At 49.0% G+C, this 23468-nt stretch overlaps 1 protein-coding gene across 1 annotated transcript in view; it reads left to right on the top strand.

Annotated features, from left to right (window-relative positions):
* WLS (Wnt ligand secretion mediator) overlaps positions 1-23468 on the top strand; it is a 35301-nt gene that overhangs the window by 3218 nt on the left and 8615 nt on the right. The window contains exons 2-5 of the mRNA XM_086753860.1: positions 12180-12452; positions 20935-21059; positions 22247-22408; positions 23318-23454. Of these exons, the coding sequence (XP_086609986.1) occupies positions 12180-12452; positions 20935-21059; positions 22247-22408; positions 23318-23454 (697 nt within the window). The remainder of the gene's footprint in view (positions 1-12179; positions 12453-20934; positions 21060-22246; positions 22409-23317; positions 23455-23468) is intronic.

Here is a 23468-nt window from a genome sequence, read left to right as displayed (position 1 = left end):
GAGGTGCCACTGAAATAGCGTTCCTGGTCTGGTTTGATCCAGCGCACCAAACAGACACTGGGAATCTAGTTATTTTAGTTTATTCAGGTCTAGACAAACCAAAATATGTACACAACTGGGACACGGCTACAAAGCTAAACCAGCCTTTCCTTTAGCAGTCAGTTAGGTCATATTTCAAAACAATGACTAAGTGCTCTATTTTAACAGGTTACTTGTGCGAGTCCAAAATACACAAATGCAACGTGTTGGTACCTGATACGACAACGGCGACAAAGCTTCATTTTTCTGAAATTGAGGTTTTCTGCCTGTGGTGGTTCTCCAGCTAGTTTTTGCACAGTAAACTGCATCAATGCCTGAGTTTTAATATGGCTTGTACGTTTCCAGTGTGCTACCTTTTGTTTGGAGGCAGGACTCTTATCGGCTCTCACATGGATTTTCCTTAGAGCTGTGTGTTGGCAGAGCGTGAGATGTACACATATGGGAGTCATTCCCTTCTTGGGGTGAGGCTGCTGTGGCGCTCTGAGGGGGCTTTGCAGAGCTAAGGAGTGAGAAAACACCTCAGAAGGTAACTTTGAGCTGTTTCTTTGTTATCATGCTATGGCAATAAGCTGTTGGCTCCAGACAACTGGGGCTGTCACTGCCTCAAACCAGCCTGCTTTCGGGCCCTGCGGAATTCCTGCTGTCTGCTGTGCTCCCCGGTAAACATCTTGTTTAAAGGTGGTGCTTCTGGATTGTGTTAGATCCTAACAGAACATCTATCAGTACTCGCTAAAACATGACCCGTAAGATTTCATAATACAACTTCATCTCCACTACGCTGCTGTGAGTGATAGCACACACATTGCAGGAGAATGGGGTCAGGCAGGACTGTTTTCTGTTACCATTCAAGGCAGCGTTAATGTTTGAGAAATTAGGCTACAGCTAATTTGCAGTCATGCCAGTGTTCCCAGGAGCCCTCGCGTGTGTGCTCTGCCTTTTCAGTACTCTGTGTGGGTTTAGCCCAGTACCTGGCATCCCGGCTCTCTCCAGGGCTGCCTCCGGCCTCATCCAGGCTTCGGGTTGTGCTCACCAGCATGGGGAACCAGCTTGGCTGGTGGTGATGGCCTGAGGACAAGCCTTTCCACAGCTGGACCAGCTGCGGCATCATCTGGCCCTGCTCGTCGCTGAGGGTTTTGCCCAGGGCGTTCCAACGGAGATCACGCCACAACTGCTGCTCTGGGGACAAAGCTGAGCTGGAACACCTGCTGTCCTCTCCTTCTGGCTGCTGGCCCGGTGGTGGAAATCTTGTGTGCGTGGAAATCTGACTGGACTCTAGTCTGGGCTTAATTTGTAATCAAAAGCGTTGGTTTAAAGAAAACAAAGAGGCATTATCTTCCTCTGTATACCTTGTGGGAAGCTGTTGGTGATGTCCCTCTTTATAGTTTCCCTTGCATCTTGGAAATCACTTGTATACATAGTATTTTAAAAAAAAAGAAAAAATAGAGAAGGAAAACAGGATTTTACTGCTCAAATCTGTCTAGAGTTCATGGAGGTAGCCAGGGATTTTGTATTAATCAAGTCCTAAAGTGTCAGGCACTTCTTATAATGTGGCTCCCGCAGAGCACTGGTGAACGCTGAGGCTCCTGGGTGCTGCTGGTGCCTGGGCAGGGCTTCGTGCGTCTCTGCGGCCTGGGTGCTGCTACCTGGTCACCACGGAAGCTGGGCAGATGTACAGACCTGCCGCCTCTGGCACGCTCCCTTGTTTGTTGTTGAGCCTGCTTGCGCTTCACTGAATGGTCTGATCTGTTTGAATGACCTGGGGTTAAGAAATTACCCCACCTTCCCTGCGGCTTTCTCTTTCGGTTACTCCGGTCGAGCAGAGCGATGTGTGTCTTTGGGAGGCTGTGGCCAAGAGCAGAGCTGCTGGGCAGATGGGTGGGCTGCGGTGGAGGGCGCCGGAGGAAGTCGGACAACAGAGCTCTGTGCAGCGATATCCCCACTTCAAAACGGTGATTTTTGTTCTTTCAGACAAGCTATAGAGAAGGCAGCTTTTCAATACCTTATTTTACGTGAGTTCCTTCTAGGACTCCAAGGATGCCTTGTCCCAAGTCGCAGGTTGTCTTGTTTCAGTTCGCGTGAGCTGACTGAGCGCAGGAGAACCTCTCCATAGTGAAGGCAAAGCCCCGGAGCAGGCATACATGTGGTTAAGTGCTGAAAGCCCGGGCCCAGCCGTCCGCTTTACAAATTTAACTGATTGGAAAAGTGGAGGTATTTGTTTAGCACATGAGTCTTCTGGGATGACGGGGATGCATTTAAGAAGGTGCAGGTTCACTGCTCCCTTGCCTCGGCTTAAGGTTGAAAAAAACCAGAATTGTTTTGACTGGAGCAAATAAAACTCTTTACTTGTGTGTCTCGCCCAGAGAGATAATGAGTCATGTGTGTAAATGGCTGAGCAGCTATCAACAATTCCAGTTCATTACCTAAATGTCTGGTTTGGCTCCTGAGCAGTGAGTTCCCAGGATTTAATTTTCCTTCCTCGGATTTCATTCCCTTCCTAGGGCTGAACTGATCTTTTGACAGGAGAGACGCCTTGATTTCGAAGGTACGTGGCTGCGTCCTCCTCCTGTCCTGTCTGTGGGCTCCAGGACAAAGCCGGTTTTCATGTGCCTGACTTTCTTTCGTCGCCGGCCTCTCCAGAAGACGGGCGAGCTGTGCTGAATAGGTCGGCGCTGCACCGTGGACGTGCATGCCAATGGACTCCTCTCTATAGACACATTCCTGCAGCGCTGCAGCCTTGGCAGAAGCGCTGGGAGCCGATGAAAAAGCAGACATGAAAGGTCATGTCTATTTAGTTTAAGTCTGCTTGATTCTTCTTTTTAAGAGCTGTAACTGTAGCTGAATGGGCAAATGCGCCAGAAACTGAGAGTTCCCAGGCGGAAACATCCGTGGGGGCCTGAGGAGCGGGCAGGGAGGCTGGAAATCCTCCGAGGTGCTTGGGTTTTTTTGCTCTTCTCACAGTTGCGTCGCTTCCAAACTATGGTTGACTTGGGAGATGTGTCAGGAGCTCCGTGCCTCGTGGTTTATGTAAAGAGGACAGTCCTCTTGCTGCTCCGCTCTTCCTTTGCGTGGATACTAGCTAAACAGGCTTGGTTTTAAACGTAGCCTGAACGCTTACCGAGCGGCGGTCCTGCTGCCTCTCAGGGCTTTGCAAGATTAAACAGGAAGTCTTTTCGTTAGTAAATGACATTTAGAGCCTTTGAAGTCGGGTTATAATTCTCGGATAGCCTCCCAAAGCCTTTGAAGGGCCCCAGCCCGGGGAAGCCCCCCGGGATCTGAGCCCTCCTATTCAAATGCAGATGGGATTCTTCGCACATCTGAGTATTTCTGGGTTTCAGGGTATCTTGTTATCTGTGGTGGGCGACGTGGAGAGTTGCAGGCTGGGGCTCTGGAGAAAAGCTGCTGGATAACCTGGGTCATACTGCTGTTTTAGAGCTCTGTTTGCAGGGATTTAATGTCTTGGCTGGGTGTAGCAGGAAATGCGTTTCGTCTGAGTCGAAAATTGATAAAGGCCCGCTTGGAAGAAGATGAAACAGTCTCTGGCAATTAGTAAATCAATTCTACCACTTTTTTTTTTTCTTTTAAATTAAATACTTTTGAATATATGTTTCTGCATTTGTGGAACTCCTACTTCAGCATTTGTTGCTGCTGTTGCATATGTCTGTGAGTTGTGGGGGTCACTCATTCAGTCCTCCAGCAAGCCTGCTTGTCACTCCACTGCCTCATTTTCTTGCTTCGTGACTTGCCTGGGGCTGAGGGAATAATCCCTTATCAGCGAGAGCAGGACTGCTCCTCAGAAGCCCTTTGGTTGGTGTTGGGCGGCAGCAGCCTCGCAGGGTGCCTGGGCTCCTGCTCGCGCCGTCGCTGGGCACGGGCACAGCCTGGTCCTGGCTCGCTCCCCACATCCAGAGCGGGAGACCTGGCTGCAGGATGTGGACGTGGGTCAGCCATCTCCCAAAGCAGGCTTTGGTGGTTCAGACAGCTTCACCTGTACACTCTGAAACAAAAAAAGAAAGTGAAACCTGTAGGACTGAAAAAATCTGTTCCGCTACAGCAGTGTGTCTGGCAGCTCCCGCTGTAAATAAGGATGGAAATGGTGCCCTGTGGTCTCGATAAAGCCTGAAGTGAAATCATAAATATATGTCTTTCCCAAGGGGAGTGGGCTTCCAGTAGGTAGTGTTTGTTTGGGTTTTATTTTTTTAAATAGATGAATTGGGGGATTTAAATATACAGCAATTCTGTGTATAAAAGCTGCTGCAGTGTTCAGAAAAAGGTTTTCATGCAGCTTGTGAAATAGTAACCAGTAATAAAAAAGATAGTAACCAGTAATAAAAATTGAAAGACTGTGTTAGTTGTCACTCCCATTAACATGTTTAAACTCGTAGTGGCGACGTCAGGATAGAGGGAAGTAGAAAAGAAAATTTTTCATGCTGCAGTAGATATATATTTCTAAATAAGTGTGTGTGTATAATATTATTTAGGTTCTCGCCCTTCTAGTTGGGAAAGCTCGGCCTGTCGGATGGTAAATTAGCTTGTTTATTCCTACCCCGCTGCCGGTTAGCGTAATGAAGCAGAAGTCCATTGTGTGCGCTCCCGGGCAGCGCTGGCACCGCGCGGAAGGGGGTAATTGAGTAGAAAAGCAGAAAGCCCCCGGTGCATGGGAGAAGTTAACGCCGCATGAGGTCACTGGGATTCAGGCCTTAATCAATGTCGACACAATGCAATTGAGATTTTCTAAAGGGCTTGTTTGGAGTGCCAGAGCAAGGGTCAGTGGTTAATTTGAAATGCTGTAGGTGTTCGAGATGAGAAGGTGCAAAATATATCTCATAGGGGTGAGTACTCCGGTGGGAGCCGAGCGGGGATGCTCTTGTAACCGGGCTGAACGCCGTCTTCGCGGGAGAAGGGGGGAGGAGTTGTTTGAAAGCTTATCGCAGGACTTTTTTAAAGAACTAATTAAAGTACTGAAATTAATAAACTGTGTTATGCAAATTTAGGCATACATTATACTGTAAAATGAAGATTTTTGAAAAATTTCGTTTGCTTATCTCATAGTAAATGTCTTTTTAACCTAAAGAGTTAAGTCTAAATACAGTGGAGCAGTTGTGTGGGTTTTTTTTTGTATTTTTGTGGTTTTCTTCCATTCCCCTTCACAGGCAGTATCTTATTTTCTGCGTTTCTCAGAAAGGGGCAATGAATGCTTACGTGTTAATGGAGATAGACCGCTTCAAGGGCAGCATCGCTGAAGCTGAAGGAAAGCTACTTATTGCTGTACTAGAGAGATGTTAAAGCGTTAATTGCTTAACACTCATCAGGTTCCAACCCCCTAGGTTCCAACTAGGGCTTTGAGAGTTATAAAAAAATAATAATTCGACAGCAGAGCAGTGCTATTTGCTAACGTCTTTCAGGGTAGTTCCAGTGGGCTACGAGTGGTGCTGCAGTCTGTCTAAATGAGTTTTCTCTGTTGCATTTTTGCAGGAGAGGTGAGCCCGAGCGATAGGAAGGAACAAGCTTTGCTTGTGGCACAAAGATGTGAAAGGGTATTTATTAAAGATTGATAGCCCTTCGCAGGAAGTGGCTTTCTTCTCTTCTGTTCTTCTTAAAGACCCAACAGTTTTAACTTTTGGTTTTTTCTCTCAGGGATTTGAAGGTGACATGTCATTTTTCCCATGCTTGAAGATTCATTAAGGCTCATGGACACCAAAAGGCCTCCTTTCTCTGTTTTTTTAATTCTATGTCTTTGTATTCTGTCTCAGCTAAGCTAAGTTTTCTGTAGGGGCAGCTGAGCATCAGCATCCCGCTACAGTGGGAGGGAGCGGGTTGGGTGGAGAAGAGCAGAAACGTCTGCGGGGGTGAGGGAAGAGCAAGACCTGGGACACAGCACACGAGAGAAGTGGGAGCTCTCGGCGAAAAGCAGCTGTGACTCTTCAGAGTCAAAAAGTGAGTGTGTTGGCGGTGGTGGTGTCCTGTCTGCGTGACGTGCTCCCTGGCAGATGCTCTCATGCAGTCGCCAAATATTGTAAATGCAGCTGCTGCTCGGCGTGGGGAGGCTTCACCCTTGCAGGCGAGAGTGGGGTTTCCCACTGCCTCTCTCCATCCGGTGTGGGATTTTGCAGAATGGTAACGCTTTGTCAGTCTGATCTCCTGGGCTGGAGAAACCGCACTGCAAACTGCTTTGAGGAGTGATATGTGACTCTGATACAGGGCAAAGGTTCAAGGCATGCAGAGGAGAGAGCAGAGTAAGTGGTGACTAAGAAGTGGAATACATACTCACTGGGAATGGTATGTGCGTGCAATGCAGCTGACAGTAATCTATACCTCATGTAAACTCAACTCCTGCTGTTATGTAGTAACTTAATATTTAATCTGTATGTGAAGTGATAAGAACAGGGGCACGGGGACAGCAAGAGCCAGCCCGTCAGCATCCCAGGAGCAGTAACCAGCTTCGAGACCTGGTGGGATAAGGCCCTGGGCGCCCTGCTCTCACCTCCTGGCTGGCGCTGCCACGAGCAGGAGGTGGGATGAGAGAGCTCCAGAGGTCTTGTCCTGTCCCGAGTAGCTCTGGTTCATCAGCATCTGTGGTTCCTCAGCACCAAACAGTGCTCTTCCCTTTGAACCGGTTCACTTTTAATATGCTGCCCAAGGAACTGTAACCCTGTAACATGAGGCTCTATCTTTTGTTTGAAAAGTTATGTTAACAAAATCAAGGTTGGGATGCTGTGTTTAATTAGTTATGCTTGTATTGATTGGAGGAATGGGTGTTTGGTTTCCTTTTTAAGAAATGAAAGTAGGAGGGTGAAGTTTGAATAAAACTTCTGCCAAAAAAAAAAAAAATACTCCATTTGTTTCATTTAGTTGGCCGCAGTGCTGCAGTGATCTGGAATGGAATTAAAACTTCTGAGGATTTCTGGAAGCCAGACTTAGTAACCAGGATCTAACCCAGAGGCTCAAGAAGGCGAGACACCAGTGATGGACAGGCCTGGATCCCCAGGTCCCTTCAGAATTCATCGCTCTTCACCAGTTTGCTGGTGTTTGGGGCAGGATGCTCAGTTCCTTCAGCAAATGCTGTAGGATTTTACAAGGGAGAGCGTAGGGGTGCAGGAGCAGTGTTGGATGGCTTGAGGTGTCCTGGCTCTGTGATGAATCACTTCAGCTGTTTGCCTCTGCTCGTGCTCTGTTTAGTCTACGTGAAGTGAAAGAATTTCGATTCCAGTTGAGATGTAGGAGAGAGATCCTCTCTGTCTTGGCAATGAAGATGGTTCTCAGTGCTGAGAAACCAAATCGTGACATCTTTTGCTGAATCAAATCAGGTCTTTGACCTCTCTGGCCAGTTGGTAGAAGGTATGCTGAGATGTCTCCTTCAAATCCTCATATTTAGAGTTGTTCTTTAACACCGTCATCACCTTAGTTTTGGCTGAAACACCACAAACAAGTCAACATGAGACTGCGTAGTTTTGGATCATTCAAAACTGAAAGGAATTCAACTTATATGCATGTGGCCACCTTGCCTAGCACTAAATGTCTCTGTCCCTTTTCACTGCTGCTGTTTCTTGGGGACATAGCTTGAGAAAATCCACGTGCTTGAGCCAATGTACCGTAGGCTGTACAGTGCTCTCCATATGAAAGGTGAGAAAAGTCTTGCTGAAAGCCTTGCTGGAAATTGTACGCAGGAGTTGCTTCAATCGTAACACAGAACTGAAATGGCTTTGCAAGTTCATCAAACCCTCCCTGGGAAGCTGCCCTGGCAGGGAACAGCAGGGTCTGCTGTGACCTGCGGTAATTTGGGATATCCCGGGCACCTCCAAAGCCTCTTCTGGGGGGGCTGGAGTGGGCAGCTTCCCCGTTCCCCAGCAGCACATGGGGATCATCGCATGTCTTTAAGACAGACGCACTTACAGCACGTATGCAGACAAGGTTCAAAGAGGGTACGCTCTCTTCGCTCCCCAAACTAGCATGAAAACCAGGGAGCTGCAGAAGAGGTTGTTCAGGCTGCGTTGGTTTTATGTTCATGTCTGTGCTTGCCTGGGTTTTTAAGGAAGATCTCAAAGGTTTGTCCCATCGCAGGTTGTGATGAGCGGGGGTTTGGCCTCTTCTCCCAGGCAACAAGCAGGACCCGAGGAAATGGCCACAAGTTGTACCAGAGGAGGTTTAGATTGGACATGAGGAAAAACTTTTTCTCCCAAAGAGTGGTCAGGCACCGGAACGGCCTGCCCAGGGAGGTGGTGGAGTCGCCGTCCCTGGCAGTGTTCAAGAGGCGGCTTGATGAGGAGCTACAAGTTTAGTAGCTGTGGCAGCAATGGTAGTGGGAAGACGGTTGGACTAGATGATCTTATAGGTCCCATCCAACCATGTGATTCTATGATTCTATGATCGGAGGGCTCTGGTGGTGACGGTCCCCTCCTGCCTGCTTCCCACAGGCACGCTGGCCTCTTGGAGATCACAGCTGTCACTCTGAAAGCGTCTGCTGTGAATCATCCTGTCTCTAAACTTATCTGTGGGAAGTTCTTCCTCTTAAGTAGGGAGGTTGGAAGTATCCACCGACAGTGCTAGCGGCTCCGGTGGCCTCGTGCCTACGGCTTTCAGCAGCCCTTTGGCGTGAGGGGTCTCTGCTCATGGCCCCTGGAGCCAGGACTCCTTCGTGGGGCTTCCCGGGGCAGCCCCAGCCCAAGCTCGCAGGGCTGGCTCCCGTTTGAGCTGCCTCCTGGAAAGCCATGCTCCCGAGCAGCTTCTGCGAACTCCTCCTGATGAAAGCCCTGCTCCTTGGTCCCTCTGCGAACCCCTCACACGGTACCCGCGTTACTGCAGCGCTTCTCATCGCGGCGTGCGGGCTGAGGCTTCTCCGCTGTGTGATGCACAAACGGCTGTTTAATCACTTGCAGGCTGACATACATCGCTTGATACGTAAAGCTGAAGCGTCTCCCAGCCGGCGGGCAGAGCGGCTGAAAGCAGCCCGCTTGGCACCGCGATTTCGCTGAAATCCCTCCATGCTAGCTTTGTTTTGCATAGCACTTTGTAATGCTGTTAGTTGACTTGGCTGCAGTTGCACAAAGCATTTTTTTCCGCTTGGTTCAACACTCGCTTGAATTTAACGGGACCGGAGCCAAATCAGTAATGGAAGCCAAGTGCCGACATTTGTTTGGTGTGCAGTTCCCGACGAGGAATATATAGCAATTGTCTCTTGCTCCTCAACTCGGTAACTTTGGCAGAGGGGATCCTTGAGGGAGCGTGCCAAGTATTTAAAATCATAATCAGTCTGCGATGAAAACATGTATTTATGGCTGTAACGAGTTGCATCAAAGCAAGAAACATTCGTCTTCCCTGTAGAAGTAACGATGTCTCTTCGTGCAGAAATGCCGACTTCTGAATCGCACGAAGATCTGTCAGAGCTGGAAAGCTCTGAGAGCTTGGCCTGAGCGTCTGGCTCATTTCTCAGGAATATTCCTAATATTCGCTCACAGCTGCAGATTTAGCCGTGGTTACCAGGTTCTGCGTCGAGGCATGGTGAAGGAATGCTGCAGTGTTTTACACGCTCACGGCCCGTCGTTAAAGCGTTCTGTAATCCCAACTTGTAGCTAGATGTCTCATTTGGTTTTTGAATGCTTGATTTTATTGTATTTTGCTGCTCCTTTCTGGCATATCAGTGATCTGTTCTTTTCTGGGGCTGCTGCAACGTATGAGCTTTCAGCGGTTCCCAGAGGGTTGCTGGATGCAGCGAGGCTTTGAGATGCGGCAGGGCTCCGTGTCTGTGATGCGCTTAGGCTGTGGATTGCTAGCAAGAGCAGGGATGGATCTGGGAGTTCCTGCTTGAGCAAATCCCTTTCCTTTCAGCCCACCCTTTATGCCAGCATCACTGCTGCTCTTCAGCTGGAAAAAAACTTACTGCTGTCAAAAAAAAATTGAAAATATGCAGTTTATAAACAACTGCTTTTTAATAACTTCCTCCTGACTCGCACGTTGACTCATCTCTGCCCTGCCTGTAGGAAGGAGCGGGGATGTCATCTTCCTATCGAGGTGGCACGGCAGCGAGGATGCTACGCAGAGGTCCTGGCTTGGGTCCCAAACAGCAGTAGAGCTGCTGTTGTGATGCTGCGTCCAAATTACAAGGGAGCCAGGTCTGAATCATCTGGGCGTAGCGCGTGCGGATGTCAGCGTGCTGAGCCCGGGGAACCCTGAGCTGGCTCTGCCCCGGACGGGGCTGGGGGCGGCTGGGTGGGGGTTGCTCGGTCTGGGTTTGTTTTTTCTCGTTGAAGTACTTGGAAGTTTGTGGGTAGGGTGTTCGTGCTTGCTGCTGGAGTTCTGTGGTGGGCTGTGATCCGTCTGGGAAGTCCTGGACCGTCTGTCAGAATGAGGATGGTGACAGTGTGAAAACAGCCTTCTGCGGGGTCGGCCGGCTTCTCTGCAGTTCTAGGTGACCACCCCGGCGTTGTTTCTCTGGAGGCTTTGGCATCAAGTCATCTGTTCTTCTGTCTGCCTGTATTGTCTGTTATTCTATGAGCTACTTCTGGTAGGAACACTTCAGTGCTTGTCACCTGCATTTTTACATAATTAGCTTAAATTTACACTTAAACTTTTGAATTTCAAGCCTCTTCTCCATTTTAAAAAGGGCTGGGTAATTTGGGGTTGTTCAGAAATGTAGTCCCACAAACTTGTGTTACATAACTTCAATTCTTCAAATCCTAGTGAAAACAGAAATCGAGGGAATAAAAAAGGTTAACGTCTTGAAAAGAAGGAGTTAACCTGTTTGATCTGTTTCCCAAAACATGTGAAACAAAGAAATTCGTTACGGCATGTCCAATAGTAATTCTTCATACAAGACTCCTGGTAATACCTCAGAAAACGGGGCGGTTCCACTTTAACTGCAGTGAAATGCATTGGCCGTTAAAATGTGTTGAACTAGCTGTTGTGCAAAAAAAAAAATACTTATTTCTGTGACAAAAAGGGACTAGATCCATAAGGGACAGGGGAGCTACTGCCCTTCTTGCCACTTGGCTGTGACGCAGGGAGGCCCCTTGGGCCGTACCGGGGAGATGAGGAGCTGGAGCCGTTCCAGCTCACCTCCTCCCCATGGTTGGCCACTTCTCGATGCGTTAAAATACTTATTTCCCAAATGGTGTTGGGAACAGGGCAGAACCACTGTCATAAGAATTCTTTGCATGGAAGGAACTACATTGGAAATATATTTGAGTTTTTAAAAGCCTTTTCTTTCTCTCGGATTTGAAGGTATATTATGCTGAATTTCTGGCTGAAAGTGCAGCGTGGTTTTTTTCCTGCTTCCGTCCCTGTTTCTACTTCAGAGTTTCTGACTGTCTCGTCATCGATGTAAAGCCCAAGCAATTAAAACTACAGAGGATTATATTATCTCGTCTGGGGTGTTATACATGATTTAGATACAATGAAAATGGCTTTGTGCATGCGCACAGGGTACCCTCGTCACTTGCTGTGATGGGGGCTGTGCCGAGTTAGGGGAGCGTTTCCGAGCCAAGATCTCTATTCGGCTTCTTTTCTCTCAAGGTCTCGCAAAAACTGTGGCTGGGGAAAGAAAGACAAATCTTTGGTTGTAATAGTCATTAGTTCACACCTGACTTGGAGCAGGAGGAGGAAACGCCTTCATGCGAAATGTTTCTCTGCAGTTAGCAGCAGCTGGTGAGCCAGGATCTCTGGAGCATCGCGGAGCTGGCCAGCTTACGCCGTGCTTTCCACGTAGGGAGTTTTGGTAAGGCTGAAATGGCTCGCACGGCAAGTTTGCAGACAGCAGATGCTGGTGATGGCCCTGGGCTGTCTAGGTTTGTGATAGCCGCGTGCTTTGCAAGTGGATTTGCCTCAGTGAGCAAACTAGAAGCACAGAAGAAGATGCCAGCAACTTTCCGTGTGATTTTGGTGTAACAGAGGTATCTGAGACTGAAATGGCAGATTCCCACTGCTTCAGCTAATCCGAATTTGATCCCACTACAGTCAGTAATACGTCTGTAGACATAACAAACGTAATTACTTAACTGCAAGATCAAGGGGCTGTGAAGGAGAATAATCTGATGCACTTGTTTTAAGTTGCTTTCAAATAGCTGAATGGGGGACTATCTATTTTGGTGGGGAAACCACTACGTAAGTTATCTATACATGCTAACAATGTGGTTCTCTTCCATTTGCAGCTCCCAGCCCCACTACAGCCGTTCCTTACACGTCAGTGAAGTGCATTGATGTCAGAAAAAACCACCACAAAACCAAGTGGCTGGTGCCCTGGGGACTCAACCACTGCGAGAAGCTCAAAGACTTTGACGAGGCGGTGAGCAGGCAGATCGAAGCCAACGACATCGTGTTTGCCGTACACGTTCCCCTCCCCGGCAAGGAGATGAGCCCCTGGTTCCAGTTCATGCTGTTCATCATGCAGCTGGACATCGCGTTCAAGATGGACAACGACCTGAGTAAGTCCCTCTCCATCGTTCGTTAGATGCTGCGGTCTGATTTCCCAGCGTGTTTCTGTTAAAGTTGCTTTTGTCCTGCACCATATGGTAACCGCTACAGCGAGGTGATGCAGGAGCACGTTCCCATCCTGTCCCTTGTGCTGGCTCTGCGTGCGCTGGGCAGGTGGTGAGCGGCATCGCGCAGCCTCCTCAGCAGAAGCTCGGGTTTGGCTGGGCGAGCTCTCTGCCCGGTTAGCAGGTTGAGTTGGTCGCTGCCGTACGAGGCAGTGCCAGGGCCACCGGTGAAGATCTGCTGGAGCAAGTAAGGAGTGAGGATGTCCCTTCTGGAGGCAGCGGGTCTGCCGGAATAGCAGCATCACCTCACTTTGCTCTAGTTTGGATGTTTCAGTCTGTGCGGCGGTGGTGAAACTCAGTCATGAGAATTTTAGGGAGTCCTATTTCTGTATGTGTCTCTGCCCTAAAATCCTTACCAGAAAGACTTGATCTAGTTACTGGTTTCCCAGTGCTGAAGACTTCAAGCCATGATATTTTGCTCCATATTTGCCAGATGCTTTTGTGTGGTGAGTTTCTAAACTGAGAGCCAAAGTACTTGGTAAATGAAATTACTGGTCCATAAGTTTACGTGAGGAGCTCCTGAGAAGGAGTAACACTCATGTCTGAGTCTTTAAACACACGCTCTGCATTGGGCACCAGTTGCAGAAGAGTTGATGTTTATTCACTGAGCCTTTGTCGTAATAATAACTTCAACCTCTTCAATCTGAGGTTGGTTGTTGGTGAACTGAAATAGTTGCCCTACCTTTCATCAATTGTTGTGAGATACTTTTTTTTTGCTAGGATTTGATATGTAAGATGGAAAGTACCCTCTGGCCTTGAAACCACAGTCATCCAAATTAACTGGAAAACTGTATAGGTGCATGGACCGTGGAAGAAGTGCTCTGAATGGGATTCACCCTTAGTACCTGGAAGAAGATAAAATACGCCCCCAAAAAAAAAAGGCAAACCTCACACTGAACAATAACCCTGCAAAAAAATCTGCAAAATCACGTTGGGAGCAGCAAGGGCAATGCTGGTCTGCCCCTTACTGAAGAGTTGCACGTCTGTTTGTGTGTTTTAAAGTGTTTGGGAAAAATCCCTCTTGCTAACAAGTATAATCTAAAAATAAATAAAGAATTTACTTTCAAACTGGTCTGTAGCTCTTTCCCTGGCTGCAGCCTGTCTGTTGTCTGGCTGTAGTGTTCATGTAACCACGTGGTGGATCTCTTCAGGGAGCAAATCCTTCGGAAACTGGCTGCTGGGTTGGGGATGTGGACCAGCAAACGTGCGTGGCGGTGTGAGGGAAGCTGGCAGCCTGCAGCCCTGTCGCTGTAGATCTGCTGAAGCTTTAACTTTCCGTCACTGCCTTGCCCGCTCAGCGTGGACCTGTTCCTTCCTGGCTATTTAACGTAGCATCATTAAGATAAGTTAAAAATGAGATTGTATAAAGCTTACATGTGTGTTCTTATCCCTATAATTATCTCTCAAGTACAGACAGAGTAGCTTTGTAACTTCATTAAGGCCTCAGCTTCTTAGACCTCAGTAGATAATTGTGTTTAGAGAAATAACGCTTTGTTCCAAGGCTTTTAAAGTCAAACCACTGAGCTGGAGTCAGTAAGTGGCTGAGCATCTGGGAGCAGGTTGCTGAAATGCTAAAGCAGCTTTTGACGGTAATTTTTCCTGTAAGTGCAGAGAGCCTTTTCTTTGGGTCATCGTTTGTGCTGTTCAGTGACCAAGTCCTTCAAAGCTGGGAACTTTTTTTGAGATATAAAAGCAGAAAAGCTTGTCTTGGGCCACCCTCTGGGTAATAAAAGCAAGGTCTGGGGTGAGCCGTACCGCTTCTGCAGCTGGGAAAGACTCATTTCTGGTCATTATCAGTTCAGTAGCTGCTGGTGGTTTTTGTTTATAAGAAGCGTTTGGAGACGAGGGACGTTAGTACTTACGGTGGGAGCTTACTTGGCACATCTTTTCTTTCATTGACTGAAGAAAGTATTTTAAAGTGCTATTTTCCTACACTTTGTGCCAAGCCAAAGGCAGATGTAAATTAACTGTAAAATCTAAGAAACTAGTGAGTAACACATCTCTTCCGTGCTAGATGGTGTTGTAACAGATTAAATAAAAATAAACCTTGTTAGGCCAAAATAATTGCATGTATGTCTCTGTATCTTGCTGCTACCTTTGCATAAGAGCTTAATTGATCAGTTAATTGGAATTAGCTCCTCAAAAGAGGCAATACTGAAGTTATGAAATAACCTCATTTCTTTTTTTAAATGAACAATTTGAGTTTCTTCTCTCAAGCTTTCATCTGAGACCTCAAAGCCAGCAGTGGCCCTGCTGCATTAACGCCAGCAGGGGCTGGTGCCAAACCAGGGACGGCTCCTGGAAGGCGTTGGAGCCTCGGCCAGTCACTGTCGTCATGACTGCTTTGAAGCTGCCTCAGATCGTCTAGGAAAGCACGGCCTGGTAACTGCACATGCTTCTACCTGCCTGAGGAAGCTGGCCGCCGGTCTCTGGCGGCTCCCAAAACCCCGCAGCGTGGTCCGAAGAATTTAAAGTCAATGCGAGCCGTGCAGGGTCTTGGCGGTGCTCCCCTTCTTGGTCTTCACTGGGGCTGCTGCCGAGCCACATCTGGAACTGTCGCCTGGTTCCGAAGGCACGTGGTCATCCTCTTCCCATGCAGGTCCTAAGCAAGGCCAATGCACAGAACAAAAACTTGAATCTGCTACGAGCGTGGGCTCAGGTTCTCTGGGGGCAAGGATGCTGCGGGGAGCCATCGAGGTGACTCACGGGCGTGACGCAGGCGCTTCCCCTCGCCTCCGGAGAGCTGGGTCAGGCCGGTGTGTCAGCCCTCCTCAGCCAGCCAGCCAGGGCTTTCCCGGGGCGGAGGAAAAGGGCGGCCCTGGCAGGGTGCCCCGGGAGCTGCCCACGGCCTTGCAGGGGCTGGGCTTCCCGAAAGGCCCCTGGATCTGCCCCCTGTCCTGTTCACCTCTGGACTTCTGAAATGCTGATGCTGAGAAATGTTTTCGAAACGCAGGTGTGTTCAGAATGCAGATGTTTAGGAGCTGAGCTACTTCCCTCCTGTTTGTCTTTCACAGAAAGCTGCGAGAGACTCAGACTTGCTGTTTCTCTGAGGAAAAGGTTTTCTGTGCCCAAGCTGTCCTTGTCCTTTTATGATGCATCATACATTCGATTATTACAAAACCCTTTCCAGAACAGGGAAAGGCAGCAGATAGAGAAATGAGATGAAGATCTCTTAAAACCACCTCTACCTCAATCGCAAAAGCTGTGATGGGAAATCCTAGTGCTGCTCATGAGGATGGCAACATCTGCAAGCGTGACCTGCTCCCGCTGGGACGCAAAGTGCCCTGGGATGCAGGAAGCCCGAGGCACTCGCGCAGCTGCTGGCACAGGGCAGCAGCCAGAGCCCTGCCTGGCGTCACTGGTGCGCAGCCGTCCATCCCTGCCACCGCTGTCTGCATCCCCCGGGAGCAGCAGCCATCCTCTGGTTTCCAGTGCACAAAAGGCTGCTTCTGAACCTGAAGTGTTACTCCATTACGGTGCAATTAGTCTAGTTCCCGGCGCTGGGTTTGAGGAACACCAGGCTGTTCCGGGGGAAGGATGAAGGCCATTCAGCTTGTCAACAACAGCACCTGTCCTAGAGAGGATGATCTCCGCTCCCAGGCAGGACAGGCAGCTGCGCCGGCTCCTGGAGCCACCTCTCCTCCCCCTGACAAGAGCAGCCCTGCAGTCGTCTACAGATGGGGTTGCTTGCGGCGAGCGTGCAGTCCCCTTTCCTCGGCAGTTAGACAGTCACCTCTCTGTTCCCTGCACGTCAGATCCACTTTAAAAATTCATTCCTGCTTTGCTTTAGTTGTTGCTGGTTGGCACGTCTTGCTGCTGGGCTCTTGTGGGCAGGATACCTCAGAGAAGCGTGGGAGGATGTGCTGTGAGCTTGGAGGGATTTATCTTCTTTTTTAAAAAAATTTTATTTATTTTTTGGCCTGGTCTGCTGCCATAGGTCTGAGCCATTTGCATTTGGCAAGCCGCAGTGTTCTTACCAGGGAACATCAGTCCTCCTCTCTGAGCTGCTCTGCAGCGTGACCCTCTACGTGCCAAGAAATAATTCCCTGGTATCCATCCTTAGCTGGAGCGGGGACCTGGGGGCTGCTCGCTCCCGGACTGCCACAGGCTTCGGGAGCCCCCAGAGCCGGGCTCTTGGCTTTCCTGTCTCAGTTTCACCTTGGGGAAAGGTAAACCTGGAATGGCTTAATACTGGATTTACATCTAGGAACGCAGTGTCCCTGAGGGGAGTACAAAGTGAGGGTTGCTCTGTGCTGGGCATGAGGTAACGATGCCTCTGTTTATCAGATGGCGTAAAAATATGGGGGGGGGGCTTTACAAATTTTTCAGTCTAAAGAAATCATGTTTTCTTCTCTTCTTACAGCCAGTGAACTTAAAATGTCAGTGAGTGAGAATAACTTCTGGTTTCTTTGCAGTTGGAGAGCAATTGTGGCTGAGCACTGCAGCCTCCTGTTCCAATTTCATCCAATTTTGGCCTCTTTGGTAGGTTTTGTAATTTCAGAGAGCTGGTGAAGCATGGAAATGTAATGCAAATAATTCTAGAATTTCTTCTGTTTCCTTGCATAGACTTCTTTCCAGACAGCTGTATTAGTATGCAGCTGGCACAGAGCTGTCTTCTGAAACGACTTCTCTATTTTTAGGTTATTGTAATGTGAGTAATGCGATATCCTCTGCTGATATCATGCTGTAAAGTGAATCATGGAAAAGGTCTTGGGCACTGAATGTCTGGCTGTAAAACGCCAATGTGAAAAAAATATATTGGTGGTGCTCGGAGCGTGACAGGTACTGGGGAGTCCCTCGCTCTGAGCTGCTTGGGAGCATCTCACAGCCCTGCGAAAGGAGGGTCCTGGAGAGGCTGGGAACCCCAGCAGGAACATCTCTTCTTCTTGGTCATCACCGGAGCATGCAATCAGCTAAACAAACCTGTCTTATTTCTGTAGGGTTTTTGCCACTTGACGCTCGAGCTGCTAACATCAGAGAGGGGGTTTACCAGGCTCCAAATTATCTAGATGTTGTCTCCAAGATCTGTGAAGGCAAGGTTAATCTGGAGCAGGCCGTGAAGAGATGCTCTGACGTGGTCCTTGTGAGATGAGGTTCCCTGCCGTGGACAATTTCCTCTCTCGGTACTGAGTAAGGCAGATTTCTACCTTTTACTGTTTGGAAATTCTGGAGAATCTTGATTAACGCGCGTGGAGGAACTAAATAATTGCATTCTTCAAACATGTTGGCATCTGGGAAGCTGAGCACAGGTTTGCAGGAGCTTTATCTCTCCCATCCTTGCATGTATTCTCCCCCTTCTGCTGTGGCTCAGCCTTCAATAATTAAAATACTCTGCTCTCTCAGCGCTTCCAGAAGTAAAAACTGGCTCGACTGTCAGTCTCTTGCCTCCTCCTCACTGTTCCCGTCCGCTGTTTTGGTGGTAAATAACGCTGTTTTAAAGCACCTACCTTTTATCCTGAGGCCAGGCACGGCGGAACATCAGCTGCTGCCTCTCTCCCTCTTCCCCCGTGCGTGTATGCGTGCACGGGCACGCAGCCTGCCCTGAGGGTTCAGAGGCCTTCGGGAGCGCGAACAGGGCGCACACCCCCCAGATTGTCTGTTCCCTGTCTGGCGTGTTGGTATTAACGTGAGTAAGTCACAGATCTTCTTAAAATTCAGTTCTCTGCCAAACTGCGTGCTGCTGTGGTTATTTGTTCCTCTTGGAGCGTGGGGACTGCTCGTGAAAGGCTGAGGGTGGACTGGCGTAGGGCTGTCAGTCTGCTGCGCTGAAACAAATACGTCTGTCTGTCTGTGTACCTACATCCAGATGTATTTTATGTTGGCCGCCTTGAAGGGTCTTTGTACAAAACTCTGCTCTAATGGGAGATGTTACCTCGACACAGAGGCTGGTGGAAATTCGGAGGGAAATTCCGATCCGTTGGTCTGGAAAGGCGCACGCTAGTGTTATCTTCTGCCTTCTGGATTTCATACTGGATGGCAGCAGCAACAGTTGGATTGCAAAGATGAAATAATGAAAGCTGTTTTTGTTGGATTTAATCCCAAGCATTCCAGTTGGTTTTATGGCTTCTGAAATGAAGTTTGTAGTTCTTTTTAGCCGGGCCAAGTTTAACCTTATGTTCCCATTTATCTGTTTTGCTGGTCTTCTAAATAGCGGATCCGAGATGGCAAATTCATGTTTCATGGAAACCTAACTGATGGCTGCTGTGGAAAAGAACACGATATCAATCTGGATGATATGGATCACGCGTGCGAAAACAATGCTCAGAAAAATCTGGGTGCATCCACATCAGATGCATAACGGAGCCACCTCCGAACCCTGTATAAATAGCAAGTCCAAACCACAGCGCCCATCCACGCCCCTTCCCATCATTTTGGATGAGCGTGCCACCACGAATTCCCAACAAAAATATAACTGAAAAAGATGACAACTATATGGGACATGCAGCACTTGGAAGACTCGTGCTTACTTGTAGACAGGAAACGGCCTCCCTTCAGAATTATGAAGACCAGATTTGTTTCGGAGCCGAACTTCAAAGCTCATCAAGTGTCGATGCGCCTTTGCAGCCCATTCCCGGGCGCCGGCTGCTGCTGTGAGAGCAGGCAAGCCCTGCTGTCGTACAGCCGGTTCCTGGTGAAAAGCTACGGGCGTTGGCATCATGTGCACCTTCCCCCTCCTCACAGGACAGAGCGCGTTCGGTATCTGCCTGTGCAGTGACGCAGCCCTGATGGAACGTGTGTGCGTGCGTCAGCTTAGATCTGCAGAGGCGTTTCTGACCTCCCCGGCTCAGGAGCGTGCCACGGCACGCTTCCAGCCAGCTTGCAAGCGCGAGCTGGTTGCAGTGAGAGCGTGGTACTTTGACATGACAAGTGGTTCTGTAGCCATCTTCCAACGCTTCTCCACAATGGAGGCTTCTGTAGCCGTCTTCCGACGCTTTTCCAACGGCTGCAGCTCTCAGAGTTTGATCTGTGAAAAGAGATGCAGCTCGCACTCCTTCGTTTCAGAATGTGTTCCTCCTTCAGAGCCTTCCCTGGGATCTGTGCCTGGTAAACAGGAGGGGTTTACATCTGGAGGAGCTGGTACAGACTTGCCTCGGGTTTTTAAAGCATGCCTACGTGTTGCTGCTTGGCAGGCTTCAACTGTAACTCTTGATTTTGGGAACTTGCTCAGTTACGGCACCTAAATAAGTCGGTTCCAGCCCCAGTTCCTTCTTGCAGCAATGATCTCTTGGCAGCATCCTAGCAAGAGCATGTGTAAGGCCGTTACACCCCATACTCCTACTGCGAGCGTGTCCAGGAGAGGACGAGCTGAGTGTTTCCGAGCAGCTTTGATGTGGTGACCTTACCTGGCTGTATAAACTGTGTCTGTTCACCGACGTGCACGTTGGTGCATCTGTAAAGGCAGAAACAAGGCACTGCTGCTGTGGGGTGTGCGTGTGGAGGGAAGGGCTTCATAATCTAACGTGGAATGACTTAAACTAAACAACGCGTACAGAAAACATCAACTCCGTCCTGTGCGATTGCAGTGCCTTTCCCTGCCGCCTCCATTCCCCTCCCACCTAAAGACCTCTGTGACCCTTTTTGTTTCCTTTCATTTAACGTTTCTCTGGCAGAATACATCTTTGTTAAGGTGCGTATTCTAGACCTTTCTATTCAAGGTGTTGGGCTTCAGTGTTAACGAATGGTGAACCTACAGCCAGAAGCAACCCAAGGTTCCATTGATAGATGACTTCTGCTGTCACGTCTAAATGAACAAAACATCCCGTTAGTTGCACGGGTTCTCCTTTATACAGTTCACGTAACTCCGTATGCAGTACATACCGTTGTGTACCTCATCACTTTTGTGGTTTTCTGTAACGATCCTATTTCAGTGTCAATCTGAAGCAACTCCCATGACGCAACGTAGTCGCTTCCTGAAGCGGAAGGACCTACCGCATACCTTTGCGTTACCTGCAGAGAGTCCACGCTGAAGCCTGTCTTGCTGTCCCTCAGCCAGCCCGTGGTGAAGAGGCTGACAGGTGGCTTCTTGGCTTTCTGTCTCTGCAGCTGTCTAAGTTCCAGTTTTATATGAATCGTTGTTTTAAATGTTACATGAATAAATAATGCTCTTCACCCACAACTGTAACATAAGCTGTAAGTCATGATATGTTAGAGAGATACCAGACCTTTATGACCAGTCAAAGTTCTTTCCTCTCTACTAGAGAAGAGATAAATGTTTTTAAAAAGGTAATTTGATCTGTGTTGTTTGGAATGCAAAAAATTTCCATTCCCCTCCGTTCCTGCGTGCTTCTTGGCGGTCCTTTCAGTGTCTCGAGGCTCTCCCACTGTACCGTTCCTCTCTAACAAGCCTGATGTCTCCTTACTCTTGCAGAAGAAAACGCAGAAATTACCCTGGATGTTTCGTTAGCGTATCGCGATGACATGTTTGGTGATTGGGAGGAAATAGCACACGCGATCGAGATCAGGAAGTTGAAGTGCACCTTTGGCTCACCAAAAGTAAGGTGTTCTGATGACACTGGAGGTGGGGAGGTGTGGGAGTGTGGTGGGAGTTGTCCTCTTCCTTTCCTTCATGGTGCTTCCTGGAAGCTCTGAGTTGTTCAGTCATAACTTTCAAACGATTGAGCTTTCTGTTGGCTCAAAATCTTTGAAAACCCGATGAGCTTCACATGCCAGTGGTTCTGTTTGGTGATACAAGAGAAAGGGGTGAAGTTGAAGGTAGACTTAAAACTGTAAGGAAGAAAAGGTGTGAGGTCAACACACAGATCCAGGTGCAAGCAGAATTGTCCTCTGTAGTTGTCCTCTCAGGCTGGAACTTGAATGCTTTGAGATCTGTATACCCCAAGCTGTCCTAGAGAACTTGGACCTTTCCATCTTGTGCTTCTGTGATGGAGAAAAAAAAACCTTGTTCTTCAGAAATAGCGAGGAAGTAGCTCACCAGGGACACTGCAGCACTCCAAGAACCTGGAGAGGTAGGGCAAGAGTTTCTTAAAATAACTTCTTAATGCCTCAAGCCACAAAGCTTGGGAGCAGAGAGCACAGCTAGCAGTGAGAACAGAGCATCTTGTTTAAATAAAGATGTTTCTTTTTGTGCTGCACACTGTAATTCCTGTGCTTACATTAATCTGATGTCTCTTTACCGTGCCGTGGTTTTCAGTTGTGTCTTACTCTCCTGTTTCACAGTCCCTACGTCTCCAGTAGCACCTGTACTCTTCCGTACAGCCACACGTACGCAGTTAATACATCGAGGTGCAGAGGACGGTATTGCTAGTGAAACAGGACCTGAGAAACCCCACGTCAAGACACGTGCGAAAGAGTTGCATATCTTGTTTTGGCTCAAGTTGTGCTTGTTGGGGGAGGAAACCTGGATCCCCAAGTAGCCTCTCATCTTGAAGGGCTCCCTTGACTTTAAATATATTTAAAAGCCTGAGACATGAACCTGCTTGAGGTCAAATGCTGTTGACTCAGTGACCCAAAACAACCACAACTTGAGCAAAAACGTCCGCAAACTGCTGGTGTTCTTGCACAGACCCTGCCCAGGCAAAGGTTGGACTTAGCAAACAGGCTCTTGGTGCCAGCAGTAGTCCCAGCTATGTCCAGTGTTAGGGCTTTTGCAGACCCTCACTGTGGAGGGCGTGCTGGTCTGAGGCTGACCGCCGTCCTGCTGCTGTCTGCCCTTTCGCTAGACCGTGGATTCTGAAGGCCGTCACTACGACTGCGACTTCCTTCCCTTCATGGAGATCGGCAGCGTGGCCCACAAATACTACCTCATCAACATCCGTCTCCCCGTGAACGAGAGGAAGGGCATTAATGTGGGCATCGGGGAAATCAAGGATATCCGCCTCGTGGTAAGTGTCCGTCTTGCTTCTGTCAGTGCTGTCTGCCCGGGGGCTGCTGCAGCTCCTTTCTTCATTTCCTCTTTGATCCGCAGCAAGGTCCCGCTCTTCATTGTGCGCGGCTCCTCCCTGCAAACGTGACTTTCCTCTTTCCTGAGGAATGAGCCTTGAGCAGTGCCACCCTCCTGCACTGCCTGGTGACCACCTGCAGACATGGGCTCCTCCCACAGCTCCGAGAGCTCCCTGGTGTCCTCTCCTCACTGCCACAGTTTCGGATGCGGAATCCTTACCTGATTAAGCCCTGCCTCTCACAGATAGGAGCTGAGGAGAAACAGAACAGGAAGGGTTCAGGGGGACCTGGTCTGCCATTGCCACGCAGGCGTTTGGGATGGCTGTCAGCTGTCCCTGCTCCTGCCCCCGCTTGAGGCTTGGTGACCATGGGTGCTTTTCCCAGCTGGAAATCCTCCCACCACTGTCGCTCTCAGCAGCAGCAGTGAGCCAGCCGGCTGTGGTGGCTGCAGACGGCGGTGGGAGGGCATGTGTCTGGAGAAATGCATTAATTTGGCTGATGCGTTTCCCACCAGCGGTGACTTAGCTTCACGAGTATCTTGTTACTTGTCTGGGAGCAGTTCTGCCAGCTTTTTCCACGCTGTGGCAGAGTGCCCCTCTCTCGACTGCTCTCCACCTCGCCGTGGAAGCTGCGTGTGTTGGCATTTGTTTTCAGGACTTCTGAAGTCTCCTGGCTGCTCAGTAGGCACCTGCTCCCCTTCCTGTGTTGGACAAACCATGTCTTTCAAAGAGCAGTTGTATCTACGTGTGCTTACGTGTGCTGCCATGCACGTGCCTCTCCTGGAAGGAGAAGCACGGAGTGATGATGTTAAACCCTGTACAGCTGTTACATTCCACCTTGCTTTTCCTTAGGGCATCCATCAAAACGGAGGCTTTACAAAAGTGTGGTTTGCCATGAAGACCTTCCTCACCCCCAGCATCTTAATTATCATGGTCTGGTACTGGAGACGGATCACGCTGATGACGCGCGCTCCTGTCCTGCTGGAGAAGTGAGTAGGGGCTC

Source organism: Chlamydotis macqueenii, chromosome 8 (genome assembly GCF_036417535.1).
Source record: "Chlamydotis macqueenii isolate bChlMac1 chromosome 8, bChlMac1.mat, whole genome shotgun sequence".
NCBI classification, from domain to species: domain Eukaryota; kingdom Metazoa; phylum Chordata; class Aves; order Otidiformes; family Otididae; genus Chlamydotis; species Chlamydotis macqueenii.
The sequence above is the reverse complement of the archived record's forward strand: the minus strand, read 5'-3'. Positions and strand labels throughout refer to the sequence as shown.